Consider the following 13,420-nt stretch of genomic DNA (forward strand, 5'->3'; position numbering starts at 1 on the left):
AAGGATGAAGTTTGAAGCCTTCTTCATTTAAGAGTTAAAAAGAAAGGCACTCAGGCTGAACACTTAATTTTCTTGAGCAGGGAGGAGTTTCTTCCAGACTTCACCACATGGGTATTGGTGTTTCTGCACGGATTCCTCCTTCATTTCTGTGGAATAGCCAGCAGCCTAGCAAAGATATCAAGTGAGTGACAGTAATGACTACAGGGGATAAAAATGCCTGCTTGTTCCCTGCTATTAGAAATGTTTTAAAATCAGCCAGAGGCAGCTCTATATATGATAAACTTTCAGATTGAAAGAGAGCAGAGGGGCACACTAAACTGGCTACTCAAGACTAGTTACCAAAAGTAATCAAACTTCTTTTGATAGCTGAATATCTGCTGGTGAACATGAGCTGTAATCTGAAGAAAATAGGGATAAATAGCCCACATTACATAGTTGTTGTCAAACCTTTTGGGGTCACTAACTTGTAAATGGAATAAAGAATGGTGCCAGATGTATTTTGTTTTATTTTGTTGTTTTTTCCCCCATAGGGAGTTATTTATTTGGTTTTGGTTTTGGTTTTGGTTCAGGGCCTAGGCATTGTCCCTGAGCTTTTTTGCTTAAGGCTAGCTAGTACTTTGAAACTTGAGCCACAGCATTGCTTTTTGAAGGGGGGGAGGGGGGCATTAATTGGAGAAAAGTCTCACTTTCCTGCCCAGCCTGGCTTCCAACTGTGATCCTCAGATCTCAGCCTCCAGAGTAGCTAGGATTATGGGTATAAGCCACCAGCCCCTAGCAGGAGGGATCTTATAAGGCCTCAGCTCTGACCCTTAAGCCTTCATTTCTGTTTCTAGATAACTGAAAACACTCCAGTCAAAGCTCCATGTTCCATGTGGTGGCTGGCAGCATGTCTGTCTCCAAGGTGTCCTAAGCCCCAGCTTACCTTAGGAGGCAGGTAGGCAGCCTGCCTGATTATCACTGGATACTTGAAATGTTCATGTAGGTGGTCCACGTATTCACACATCCTAGGGGGAAGGAACCACAGTAGGGCAACATTGCCTAAAGGTTAGGTAGCATCTGAGCTGGTGTTAAAGCTGGAGAGTGAGCTGGGCACCGCTGGCTCACACCCGTATCCTTGTTACTTAGGAGGTGAACATCTGAGGATGGCAGTTCAAATCTGGTCTGGACAGACTCTTACCTCCTATTTACCCCAAAAGCCAGAAGTAGAGCTGTTGCTCAAGTGGTAGAGTGCTAGCCTTGAGCAAAGTAACTCAGGAACAGTGCCAAAGCCCTGAGTTGGAGCCCCAGCACAAACACACACACAAAACCAGTTGAGTGTTCAGAAGGAATGGGGGAGTAGAGTGCCAGAAGTGGTGCAGTGTTGGCCTAGCATGCATAAGGTCCTGATTTCAGGCCCCAGCACTACAAAGAAAGGGGGGAAAAACTGACATCAAGGCTGAGCTTTGGTTGTGCTTACTTCTATGCAAAGTCCTTAACTTTCTCTGTACCTGAGATGCTTTCATCTCTACATAGTAATGAAGGAAGTAACCAGAAAGTCACTTGTCCACATGGTTTTATAATGTGCCAACTCAGTACATAAATACCAGGTTATTTGGGTGCCTTTGGAGTAAGTTAGATGGACAGGTTAAACTGCTAAATGAGGTCTCTTATAGCTACACACACATGATTTGGATGAAATGAGGGTTTAATCAGGTCTGTATGTTCAAGTTCTGTTAGCAGCCTTCTAGTTTTGTTGTCAGTTACCTTATGGGGGGCAGGAAACAACTTGATTTTTTCTTTTTCTTTTTTTTTGGTGCTGGTCCTAGGGCTTGATCTCAGGATCTGGTGACTGTCTCAGTTCTTTTTGCTTGGGGCTAGCACTCTACCACTTGAGCTCCACTTTCAGCTTTTTTGGTGATTAATTGGAGATGAGAATCTCAAGGACTTTCTTGCCTGGGTTGGCTTCGAACTGCAATCCTCAGATTTTAGCCTCCTGAGATTATAGGATTATAGAGGTGAGCCACTAACACCTAGCCATACTTGATTCTTTACGTGTGTGTGTGTGTGTGTGTGTGTGTGTGTGTGTGTGTGTGTGTGTGTTGGTGGGCACTGAACTCAGGATCTTGAAAAGGTTCTACTGCACCCTGTCCTCATTTTTATTGTTTCTGCCATAGGATTTGCTATCTTTTTACCTAAACTGGCCTCAAACTACCATCCTTATTCTGCTTCCAAGTAGCTGAGATTACAGGTGTGTGCCATTATCCCCAGCCTTGTGTCCTTTAGTCCCTCATATTAATAGCTGTGACAGGCAGTGTGCATGTTTGGTGCTAGGGATAAACAAGGCTGCAAAGAGCCTCGTGGTTTGAATGATCACAGGCCACTGACTTCATGTGCTATATGTCTCTGGAAAGAATGGCACAGCCATTGAGATTGCATGGGTGGGCTTGAAAGGAGAGCTGGGAGTTAGTATTCTGTGCAGAGGGAATGGACAAGCTAGGTTGAGGTCTGACAGCACCTGAGGTCGGTGTGATGATTTTACATGTACAGGAGCACTGCCCCACGGCATCACAGAACCCCGATGCCAGGAGCTGCAGGTGACACTCCTCATTCCTGCAGAACTGCAGGACTCCTTAAGGTTGAGGGGACCTCTGCTAGCATTAAAGGCAGAAACTGAAAGGAGGGGCAAAAGCAAAAAAACCTAGAAACGTTCATTTTCTTCCCTCCAAGGTCAGGATTCATTGGAAGTGAAAAAGTTTTCTAGCCCCAACTTTTATCGTCCAGTGATTCAACAGGTTTAGACTCATGTGGAATCAAGTGACTTAATGGTAGCTCCAGGATGGAGGAAGCTAAGTTTCCTTTCCAATCGAATGTTCTTCAATTTACAGTATAAAAATAGGTTAGCCATCATAAAAAGAATCACCTGTCTACTCACTACCAACTGAAGAAATCATTACAATTATAACCAAAGCCCTCTGTGTGCCTTCACATCCCATTTCTCTTCTTGAAGTTGGTGTTTACTTTTCTTCGTGTATGTTTTCATGTTCAGTATGTTGTTTAGTGAGCTTTTTGTGACATTTAATTCCAGGAGACAAATCAAGCCACATGTGCAGTCTCCCCCACAAAACTACCAGTTTAATATCTAGGGTATTTCTCAGTGGCAGACAGCTTGCCTAGCCTGTGAAAGAGCCTTTGGTTTGATATCTAAGGGGGAGAGGGAAAAAGATAAGCTGGCTCATCTGGGCATGTTAAAGTGAGATTAAAGATGTGGAGGCGCATAATGGAAGCCTCCAGTATCACGAAGAGACCTGACAGAAGTGAAGAACAGGCATGATGAAAGCCAAACTGTAGAAAATGGGAGAAAGGAGCTGGTTGAGGGAGGATTTCTGGGTGTAAAACCACAGCCCTAGCATACAGGGCTTGAGTCAGCTACCAAGAACCCAGCCTTCTCTCAGGAAAAATGACTACTGCTCTGGTGGGTCCCATTATTGCCTCATGGAAAAGATGGAGAAAAACCAACTTACCCATGAGTTACAGCCTGTATTTAGTTGAACAACCATTGAGTTTACTTAACTTGGAAGCTAGTGTGTATTTTGTTGTATTGGGGCTTGAACTTAGAGCCTGGTGCTATCTCTTAGCTTTTTTTTTTTTTTTATCAGAACTGGCACTCTACTTCTGGCTTTTTGTTGGTTAATTGGAGATCAGAATCTTCTGGTGCTCTTTTTCTTCCCCAGCTGGGCTTCAAACCATGATCCTCCACTCTCAACCTCATGAGTAACTAGGATTATAGGTGTGAGCCCTTGGTGTCCTACTTTTTTTGGGGGTGGGGGGTGGGACAGGGAATGTTGGTATGGGGCTTGAAACCAATGCCTTATATTCTTGCTTGCTTGGCTTTTTGCTTACATTTGGCTTCTGTCACTTAAGCCACACCTCCACTTCCAGCTTTTTGCTGGTTAGTGGGAGGTAAGAGTCTTGGATTTGACTGTGTAGGCAGGCTTCAAACAGAGATCCTGGGATCTTAGCCTCCTGAGTAGCTGGAATTACTGGCCACTGGTGCCCACGTGGAAGCTGCATTCTTCTGGCCCTTTCAGCAGTGCATTGGGTTGTATCTTTGCTCATGAAAGCAGGATTTTCCAAAGATATGGCCTGGCTTACAGGATGCTAGGGCAGTAAAGTGAGCTAGTGCCATGTGACTGACCTGTTTTCCAGGCTTCCAGAGACTGATATGAAGTCAAATATAATCAAGTGCTGCACCAGTTCACAGAGGCCGACACCACCAGCATGGGGGCAAACAGGAACTAGAAGGAAGACATTTTTAGTTTGATTCCAAAAGCAGTAGCCCTGTAGTTTCTCTTCATGCTCACAGATAATTAGATCATAAATATTTAGGAAAGAATTTCCAGGATGCAACTCATCACAGATTTCTTGATTAGGACTAAAAGAGCGAAGGGGAAAACCAACATGGAAGAAAGAGCATGAAAGGAATCCCAGGCAGTGAGGTAGGGGAGGGAGGCCTGGCCAGCAGCCTCCATTCAACCTTACTTCCAAACTTTTGGGCCATCAGTAACACTGAGAGGTTCTCATTGACACTCCCCAGTCTGCAGCTGTCAATCTGGAGAAACTGCAGGGCATCTGCCTGTAGGAGTTGCTTAAATATCACTCTATTGTGGCACTGGAAATAAAATGGAAAATAATACCAACAGAGTCAGCCTTTGGCCTTCAGGACCCCTGAACCCAGCAGTGGCACAGTTCCTGGCCAGGTGTTTCTCACTGCAGCCTTAGGGAAGCTGGGACTGTTTCCTCTCTGTTCTCACTAAGCATGAGGTGGCCCCTGACAGTGCAGGCAGGCACTTTGCACTCACTTCTTTACTCATCTGCGCATGTGACCGCGTGAGTCATGTGGGAATCACACTGGCTCAGTATTTCTTAGGGAGTAGATGTCGTATCCATGAGTGGGAGAGGAAGTAGAGCCTCTGGATGAAATTGGTGACAGTAATGAGCAGATAGCACAGTGACAAATGAACCTGTGACTGAGCAGTATTGCTCCTTTTCCTGGGAAAGTTGTCTGTTCCTCCACTGCTGTGCTTGTGGGCTGTTTGTACCAGTCACTTAGGCTTAGTTTATAAACATAAAAAGTGAGCCATCATGTCAGTTCCAATGAGACGCTGGCCTTCTTAAAGCCATGTATGTTCAGGCAATGGGAACTTTAAATCACTGCTTTGTTTTTTATTATACACTGAAAACAAAATCACTTGCGTCATGTGTTGTAGAAAAAAGCCTCAAATTTTAACTAGATCTGACTCAACCTTTTTTTTTTCAGTGCTGGGGCTTGAGCTTAGGGCCTTCTGCATTCTAGGCCTAGGCAAGCATTCTACCACTAATCCACATCCCCAGCTTGCCAATTGCTAAGATGATAAAACCATCAAATTATAACAGGCTATGAAGCCTAACACACAGCCTCCATTAAGTGGCGGGTGTGTGGCAAGCAGGACAATCACTCACCTGTTCTCCCGTGGCCACACCAATGCCTAACGGGGCCAGTGCCTGCAAAGGAAGCCAAGCTCGTGTTACTTTTCCAAGTTTTGAACGGCAGCTCCTAATGTTCAAACAATATGTTTCTAGCTGGAGAAGGAAACGTCCCTGCTGTTGAACATGTAAAACCTGGCAGTAGGATGTCCAGGAGGCTGTGGGTGTGGGCAGGCTGCCTGTGGCAACAGAGGGAGTGGCAGGTGCTGCTCACCTGCTACCATTGCTCCCTTCCTGGACACAGCTCCACAGACCCCCTCCTACCACCCTGTCTCCCCTCTCCGGGGCCTGCACCATGGTGTACGACTGGGAGAACACATGGCCACTGCAGAAGTGGTCACCGTGGAGGCACAGAGTCCAGCCCCCACTGACTGTTTCCTGGAGGGTCGGCACTCACTTTCTCCTTTCCTTTTTGTCTCCCTGCAATGGTTCTTCTAGAACTTTGATGCCTCTATTAACTCCAAAATCCTTCCCCTTCCAGCTCTTTCGGTACTGAGGACCTACCTTAAGTAAGACAGACCATTGCTCACCTAGTGCAGTGCTAGAATCTTCACTGCTGGTGTCTGTGACCTCTCTACTGACCCTGAAAAGCTAGCTCACTCACCTGCCACCTGGGGCCAGGCCGCTCCCAGCTTCCATTGGACTGCGATTCCATCGTTCACTCTTCCCAGATTTCTTTAGCTTCTGCCTGGTCTTCCTTCTCGTCAGCAATGCTAAGAGCTGCCGCTCTCTGAATCTCACTCTGAGTCAGGCACAGTAGAATGATTACTGTGCCATTCCTTCTTTGAAAATCCATAGTGGTTACCTCTGCTTGGCTGTGTCCTTGGTAACAGATCCCACCAACTGGCCCCAGGTGCTGCCTCTTCACTGCTTTCCCATTGCGCTCTGCATCTCCTTGGGTCTCCTCTGGGGTCTGGCCTGACCTGCTGTCCCTGCAGCTGCTCTGCCTTGGCTCACCTGCTGCTTGTTTCTTGAGCCACCACCATGTACGTAAAACCTCTGTGGGTAAAAGCCCAAAAGAGCTTCCAGGAAGCTTCCCATGGGCAAAAGTCACATGGTGCCAGGCCCAAAGCATTCAATATGGTGCAACAACTCTTCTAGGACTCCTAGGGAACCGGGGGTGGTGGTGCACACTCATAATCCAAGCACCCAGGAGGCAGGAAGAGTGAGAGCTCCAAGCTAGCCTGAGCCATAGTGAGACCTTAGCTCAAAAAACCCAGGGTGCAACTCTAGATAATATTTACAAATCCAGGGTGACATGTAGTTTGATGGCAAGATGCGTGGAAGTGCAAGACCCAGGATTCAATCCCCAGTACCACTAAAACAAAACAAAAATTCCAAGGAGCAAAGGCAAGGGGAACTAAGTAGGTTCTGGTTCTGTCTAAGCCTGTCATATGGCATTCCTCAGTGTCAGCTCTAGTCTCTCCACCAGGCTACTTCCTGCTGGCCCAGTCCATAGCCATCCTCCCCTTTTTGTGCTTCTGATCAGGGGCACTTAGCACTCAGTACCCTGGCCTTCTCACTTGTTTGTCTTTGCTTCAAATATCTGTGTTTCCTCTCCAGCAAGTCTGTTAGTGGGGAGTAGAGGGCAATGTTTAGACTAGGCTCTGAAAAGATTTGAAAGATTGTACGCTGACAGACTGGGAGCATGGCTCCTAACCTCTGTCCTCACAGAACTTGGAGCTAAGACTTAAGAGTTTGAAGATCAATTCCTAATGGGGGTGAGTGTGGCTATGCAAAGTCAGCTCAGGGAGAAAAATGTTCCTAAGGGGCTGGGAATATGGTCTAGTGGTAAAGTGCTCGCCTTGTATACCTGAAGCCCTGGGTTCGATTCCTCAGCACCACATATTAAAAAAAAAAAAAAGCTAGAAGTGGCGCTGTGGCTCAAGTAAGTGGCAGAGTGCTAGCCTTGAGCAAAAAGAAGCCAGGGACAGTGCTCAGGCCCTGAGTCCACGTCCCAGGACTGGCAACAAAAACAGAAAATGTTCCTAAGGAGGCAGGACTTTGACTGGTAGCCAAAATGTACTAAGCCAAGGACATAACATGTCTTTGGTTATCAGATGGAAACACAAAAAGGGCATCAGAGGCAAAGTTGGCTACATATGTACCCAAGGCAAAGGGATGAGGTTGTGGAACCAGAAGTGGGCCAGTCAGATCTTAGAGATGTCTGTTCTGGACCACTGTGGTCTGATGCCATTACATACTCAAATTCCGTAACCAGGCTCTGCCTTGATTCCTTGTAGCCTTTTGCCTCATCCTGTTACTTCTGGCTCACTATGGATTTCTTCTTGATATCACTGTGGTTTGAGGCTGAAGACCTAGAAGTTCTTACTAATGAGCCCATTCAGTGCTGTAAACCTGAGCAATGGGAACCACCCTGCCTGCACAGAAAAAAAGGGTCTCACATATTCTGATGTGTCAGGTGCTTTCTGAACTCTAAAAGCAGAAACTGGCATGGTCCCCTGGAAACAGGCAACTTTTTCTTTGAGAGGCCTGACTCTGACATCTGCTAAGGAACCTTTTCTTTGGGCTCAAGCAGAGGAAATGTATGCTTTTTTGTTTTTTTGTGGACAAATAAAGTACAGTATGTTCCTTAATTTACATGGGGCTATGTCTTGATAAACCCACTTTAAGTTCAAAAAGTCCTGTGTAGAAAATGCATTTAATATACCCAACCCACAAAACTTTCCAGCTTAATGGCATACTGTAAAGTCCAGCTGGTTTCCATTTGCGGGGCTGGGAGTGTGGTACATGCTTGCTGCCACTGGGCATTGCAACAAATACTGCACTGCACTGCTTACCACTAACCCAGAAATCCCATTCACCTTGGCGCCATCATAAAGTATAAAGATCATGTCAAAGCATCCCAAGTCAGAGACTGTTTTTAATAAAATATGCTGTATTTCTATGTAAAGTAGGTAACCATGTCTACTCATCTCAGAATTGGTCATAGCCTTCCAACTTTTAGCTACTTACTTTCTGTATGACAAATGGGAGTAAGTGGGTAAAAGGATGGGCACCCTACAGTTCTTGTTGGAGGCTCAACTCCCAACTATTTCAGCTACTTGACCAGAAAATGCAAAAGGTGAGGGGACTTGGTGTTTTGTCATGCCCATGCTGGAAAGTCAAATAACTGCATGGTCGAGACAGCAGAAGCTGTAATGTTCCTACCTTGGAAATGGTGGCATGTCCCAGGATGTCATCAGGGGATGTAGGCTCTTCAATCCACAATGGCTTGAACTCTGCCAGCTTTGACATCCATTCCACAGCCTCAGGCACGTCCCAGCGCTGGTTAGCATCCATCATCTGCAAGTTCAGACCCTTCACTTCACTGTAGAGCTGTTGCTCCCATGTAGGAAGTACTGTTACTCTGCCAATGACTGCTAAGGCCTGCCTACAGTCTGAATGAAAGGAGCCAAAGTGCAGCCATTGAGACTGGAACTCTGCCTTCAAGTTGTCTTCTAGAGGAGATGACATGGTTCTGTGAATCACTGAGAAGTCTGGAAGTGCCCTGGTTTGAGCCATATGTGCTTGCTCCTCCTGGAGCTGAGGCCCTGCCTGCACTTAAGATGGCCCCTTCCCATAATGTGTGGTGCAGTGCAAGATTCTCTTGGAGCCATTTTGTTGCATTCTGAATTATATGGTCAGGCAATTCTGAATTGAATGGTCATCTATTGACAACTGTCAACCATATATCTGATATATTAATAAATTCTACTGAGTGAAGCACCTACTCTACCAGGCACTTAAGAGATTTTTGTGGCATTTAATACTTAATCTTAACCCTATGAGGAGGCTCACACGAATCCACTTTACAAATTAACAAAGCCCTGATGTGGAGAAGTAAGAATGAGTCCAGGCAATGGTGAACTCAAGTCCAGGCTGTGCCCTTCAGGCACTGGCTCTGCTTTGTCATCCTACCTGGAAGCCAAGAGCTGGGTGTCCAGAGCTGGAGATCAGGCCCCATCCCAGTGTCATTAGCCTTACCACACTTGGACAAGACAGACAGGAAAACAAGTATCTGTGGCCCACTAAGTGGTAAGAACTTCCTCACAGGACACTGAGAACCAGAGATGGTAGATTCAGAAATCAATTGTTATCATAAATTATTTGGGCAAGGATGACCTCATGAAGCAAAAGTAGCATTAATGTATATATAAATAATGGAACTTCTGAGTAAGCTTCATTTAAAAAAACCTTCATAAAAACATCTAATGTGACTTTTATATGAAAATATTGTGTGAAATAACTTTCACAAATATTCACCCCTAGACTAGGTACCATTGATTCACACTTTATAATCCTAGTTGCTAAAGCGGTTGATTGAGAATCAATATTCGACGAGAGTCCAAGAGCTAATTAACCAGCAAAGAGCTAGAACTGGAGATGTGGTTCAAGTAGAAGAACACCAGCCACAAGTGGGAAAAGCCAACTCAACACACACACACACACACACACACACACACACACACACACACACACACACCTAGTCAAAAATGACAAATCCTTAACATATCAGCAAAAGCTTCAGTACTTCAACAAAGGCTTTCTGAAACCCAGCACCTGATGAACTACTTAGGAAGGTTAGTGATTGATACAGCAGAGCACCAATGGTAGATCTGTTTGTTCAGGTTCATCCATATTAGAACAACAAACTGCCAGTGTACAAAGTTGTTTGAGTTCACCTACTATATGACAATACATTTTTAAAACTTCTAATATTCTTTCATTCTTGCTGAAATGAATTGTATTTTGGCTCTAGATAAAGACCTCAGGCTGGGGAATATAAAGCACTCGTCTAACATGCACAAGGCATGAGTATGTTACCCCATCCATCTCCCCAAAAAAGGCTTCATGCAAGGTTGAAGTGGAAGTAGTGTGAGAGAATATGAGACTATTTACCAAAATCTTCTCTGGTCCAATCATGTCTCTGATGAGGTGGCATCTACGAATGTCATCTTGGAGATCAGCTCCAACCTTTACTTTAAACCTATAAGTACATTTGGCTTGTTAGTTTAGATCTATTTTTTTCTTTCTCCCCACCCCCCTTTCTATGGTGCCAGGCCTGAGGCTTGAACTCAGGCCTAGGCACAATCCTTGAGCTTTATCGTACAAGGCTAGTGCTCTACCATTTGAACCATAGCTCCACTTCCAGCTTTTTGGTGGATTATTGGAAATAAGAGTTTCATGGAGTTTCCTGCCTGGGCTGGCTTGCAGATCTCAGCCTCCTGAGTATCTAGGATTACAGGTGTGTGCCACCACTGTCCAGATTGGATCTGTTCTTTGACTTGGTAAAAACACCTGGCTTTTCTGAAGAAGTTGCCATGTCTGTTAATGATTCCCAGACTGCCCCAGTCACCTCTTGCTCTTTCCTGTTTGATCTTTAGATAAGTCACTTGACAGGAAACCTGCAGACTGCTGGTCTTTAGTTAGTATCAGGGCAATGGTCTTTCTTACCTGCTGGGGGAATGAGGTTAATACAGGAATTTTTAACTGAGTTTAGTACAGTTACCTAAGTTTTTGCTGTGTTTTAAAAAGCAACAACAACACAAGACCTCAGGCAAAAAAGAGCAGGCTTAGGGGACAGCAAGCTGACAAGGTGTATGCAATATCACACACTTATATCCTGAATCCAGTGACAGGCCTTCCCACAGAGAGCTCTGTCTTCAGTGAGGCTCACAGAGGAAAACCACAAGGCGCGCTGCTCCCAGGGTAAAGGGCCTCTCTCCTCAGGGAGAGAAGGACCTTGGCCACAAGAGCAGCAGACTGCTACTGGATGCTCCCTACAGAAAATTCCTGCACACATCATGAAGCTCTCTAGGTTATGTACATATCCTGCTATGCTCCTGAGATATTGGCTTCTGCATGTGTTCCCTGTGACTGCCTTCATGAGAGTGAGCACTGTTACCTGGAGGAGGAACAAGTATCTGCCCCCTCCTTTACCAGCCACTCCCCAGAACAATCCTTGTCAAGGCTGCACTTGGGTTAGCGGTGGCTATTAGCTGCCACTCTAGGACTGCCTGGTGGGGGTGGGGGGGTCCCCCTTCTTCATTCCTAAAAATTCAGCCCCTCTTCCTCAAAAGCATTGGCTGTATGACTGATAACCCCGATTACAAGTCAGGAAGCCTGGTGATACATTACAGGCAAAAGCTGGACTCAGGAGTGGCTGGGAAGAGGATCCCTCAGAGACCTGTACTATACCTGGATTTGGGATCATGACCACCACAGTTCATCTAGAGGCCCTAAACCCATGTGCAGGAAACAAGGGTGGGGGGTACAGCCAATCATTCTAGACAGCAGGTGACCAGTGAGAGGGAAGGGAAGACCTGGCTACTAGAAACTCCACGAAGAACAGTAGCTAAAAGTTATATGGAAGCAAAAGCTTCACAATACTGAACTTAAGAGCCCTTGTGCAATGGAAACACACTCCTCAAAGTCAGGCTTGCTGCCTCTGGGTCCTCACACACACACTGAATAATGCTTGTTACTGATCTTAAGGGGTTTCTAATTCTAGACAATAGAGGCATAACTTACACATAACATACCTGCTCCAGCCATCCTTCAGTGCAGCTGCACAGAGCTGTGGGGAAAGGGAACATGTATCAGTACACATATGGTACTATACATGAAGTTCCCCTGGCCTGAAGGTACTTCAATCATTTCTGATTTGGGTTTCACTAACATTACTGTCAGTATAAATCAGAAGAAACAGCCATGTGTTGTTGAGAAAGAAACAGCTTGGCCAACAGAGCATTTCTCTTCTTGGAGGATGGCTTTCTTTCCTCATCTCTATGGCAACCATTTCTCATTGTCACAACATTAATATCCCTCTTTTTTAAAAGATTTTTTTTTTAGCTAAGATTTTCTGAGGTGCCCATATAACTAATGGATGCAAAAGTAACAGCAGAATTCAGTCTGTCTCAATGGTAGAGTGCTCGCCTGGCCTGGGTAATACCCTCAGTCTAAAAATGCTCAATGTAATGATAAGTAATAAATGAGCCACACACTGTGTGTCATGTGCCAGTTGTGGAATAATAAGAATCCTCAGAACCATCTCATGAGATGTGGGGTATTATTTCCCTACTTCCCAAGGGAGGAAACTGAGGTACAACATGAATAAGTGACTTGAACAATGTTGCATGGCTGCCTCTGCCCTGAGACTCAAGCTGTCTAAGCTGTCACCTTCCAGGGAGCAATGTGGGACTCATTACTAAGTCAGAACCGCAGTAGCCAGGGTGTCAATGGCTTCACTTTCACTCGTGTGTAAGTACTATTGGAAGGAGGCCTTAGACCCCAAACGATATAGAAAAGCTGATGAAAAAATAGTGAATCCCAGCCTGTGTGAGCCATAGGGACAGGTATTTGATACAGCTCCTCCCCCCCCCCCCCGCCCCCAACTCTATCTCCTCACCATATTTCCTAGAGCACAGCTCCTACAGCTCTTAGAATCTCCTGAGTCACAAGTGTCTTTTGTATTCCCAAAGGATGACCCTAGGGGCTGGGAATATGGCCTAGTGGCAAGAATGCTTGCCTCGTATACGTGAAGCCTTAGGTTTGATTCCTCAGCACCACCTATATAGAAACAAAAAATGCCAGAAGTGGCGCTGTGGCTCAAGTTGGCAGAGTGCTAGCTTTGAGCAAAAAGAAGCCAGGGACAGTGCTCAGGCCCTGAGTTCAAGCCCCAGGACAAAAAAAAAAAAAAAAAAAAAGACCCTAAAGAGGGCCCTTTGATAAAGGGGTTGGAACTCTCACCCTCAGACTCTAGAGAGGGAAGAAGGGTTGAAGGTTGGGCTGATGGCCAATAGCCAATGGCAGTGAATCCTCTGTGAACAGCCCAAAGGACAGAGCCCAGAGAGCTCCAAGACTGGTGAACACGTGATTATAGCTGGGCATGCTCACACATTCCTCCATCCACCTC

General features: G+C 45.6%; 1 protein-coding gene across 3 annotated transcripts in view; it reads right to left on the reverse strand.

Moving 5' to 3' along the window:
- Nucleotides 1-5: 5 nt before the first annotated feature.
- The window catches only part of Enosf1 (enolase superfamily member 1), a 33,572-nt gene continuing 20,157 nt past the window's right edge, over nucleotides 6-13,420 (reverse strand). For 2 of the 3 annotated variants that reach the window (XM_048363604.1, XM_048363605.1), the window contains exons 9-16: nucleotides 12,048-12,082; nucleotides 10,405-10,492; nucleotides 8,674-8,808; nucleotides 5,479-5,520; nucleotides 4,519-4,648; nucleotides 4,175-4,274; nucleotides 923-1,004; nucleotides 6-165 (exon numbers count right to left, since the gene is read on the reverse strand). In XM_048363604.1, the coding sequence (XP_048219561.1) occupies nucleotides 64-165; nucleotides 923-1,004; nucleotides 4,175-4,274; nucleotides 4,519-4,648; nucleotides 5,479-5,520; nucleotides 8,674-8,808; nucleotides 10,405-10,492; nucleotides 12,048-12,082 (714 nt within the window). In that variant the 3' untranslated portion in view covers nucleotides 6-63. The remainder of the gene's footprint in view (nucleotides 166-922; nucleotides 1,005-4,174; nucleotides 4,275-4,518; nucleotides 4,649-5,478; nucleotides 5,521-8,673; nucleotides 8,809-10,404; nucleotides 10,493-12,047; nucleotides 12,083-13,420) is intronic. The other variant, XM_048363606.1, reaches the window with a different exon arrangement.

This window comes from Perognathus longimembris, chromosome 15, assembly GCF_023159225.1.
Source record: "Perognathus longimembris pacificus isolate PPM17 chromosome 15, ASM2315922v1, whole genome shotgun sequence".
NCBI classification, from domain to species: Eukaryota; Metazoa; Chordata; class Mammalia; order Rodentia; family Heteromyidae; genus Perognathus; species Perognathus longimembris.